The sequence below is a fragment of the Triticum dicoccoides genome, chromosome 3B, assembly GCF_002162155.2.
Source record: "Triticum dicoccoides isolate Atlit2015 ecotype Zavitan chromosome 3B, WEW_v2.0, whole genome shotgun sequence".
Classification (NCBI taxonomy): Eukaryota; Viridiplantae; Streptophyta; class Magnoliopsida; order Poales; family Poaceae; genus Triticum; species Triticum dicoccoides.
In genome coordinates, this window is record NC_041385.1 from 800,783,428 (window position 1) to 800,784,264 (window position 837).

Consider the following 837-nt stretch of genomic DNA (forward strand, 5'->3'; position numbering starts at 1 on the left):
CCAGTTTGCCTCCGGTTTGTGGGTAAACAGATGTCCGGACCATTACGCGGACCGATGGGGTACCGCTTTAGATGGCAAAATGGTTCCGGACCGCTCGTTCCGGACGAATGCAGGCGATATGAGAGAGTCCGCATTAGAAATGCCCAAGTATTTCACCGTTGGCGTAACCTGGAGGGCGTGCAACACAACATGTGGTTGGGCGTAGAAACTCGGTGGAATATAGTCACTCACTTCAGAACAAATGCAAAATGATACAGTATTTTTCAATTTTTTCAATGGATGTTAGGCGCGAACAAACCATATATGAAAAGTCTATACCGGTGAGTGAAGACCCTCGCTTTAAATCTCGTCTTTGCAAGGACGACGTGTACCGGCCCCGCGCGCGCGAGTGGAAATGTACCGTCGATCGATCGGCCGGTTGTTGTCGGGGCCGTGCACATAGAGAGGTGGATCGACACGTGCCAGCTGACCGATCAATCAATCTCTGACCAGTGAAGACCGTATCCATGCTGGTTGGTCCCGGGCCAAACATCCATGCCATGGTACCATCCACCGGCTTTCTCTGATCCTCTCTACTATTTCTATATAAACCAGCAATCGGAAACGATTTCTTCAGGTACTTCTTGTTACTTGCTATCTACATATTTCAGCAAAGCCTGAAGCTTCGATTTTAAGGAAGAGAGAGAGAGAAGACCTGGATCATATCATCGTTGTAGGAGGAGAAGACGGCAACGGCGCAAGGCATAGCTGGAGTCGCTTCTTCTATGCTTTCGCTCGACATGGCGTTGCTCCTCGGAGTCATCTTCGCCTCCATCCTTACAAGTAAGTCATCTCTCT

At 49.5% G+C, this 837-nt stretch overlaps 1 protein-coding gene across 2 annotated transcripts in view; it reads left to right on the forward strand.

Moving 5' to 3' along the window:
* Positions 1-441: 441 nt before the first annotated feature.
* LOC119278572 (lichenase-2-like) overlaps positions 442-837 on the forward strand; it is a 6,371-nt gene continuing 5,975 nt past the window's right edge. Inside the window, exons 1-2 of one of the 2 annotated variants that reach the window (XM_037559898.1) lie at positions 442-542; positions 651-822. In XM_037559898.1, the coding sequence (XP_037415795.1) occupies positions 765-822 (58 nt within the window). In that variant the 5' untranslated portion in view covers positions 442-542; positions 651-764. Of the gene's footprint in view, positions 543-589; positions 823-837 lie in introns of those variants that run through there. The other variant, XM_037559897.1, reaches the window with a different exon arrangement.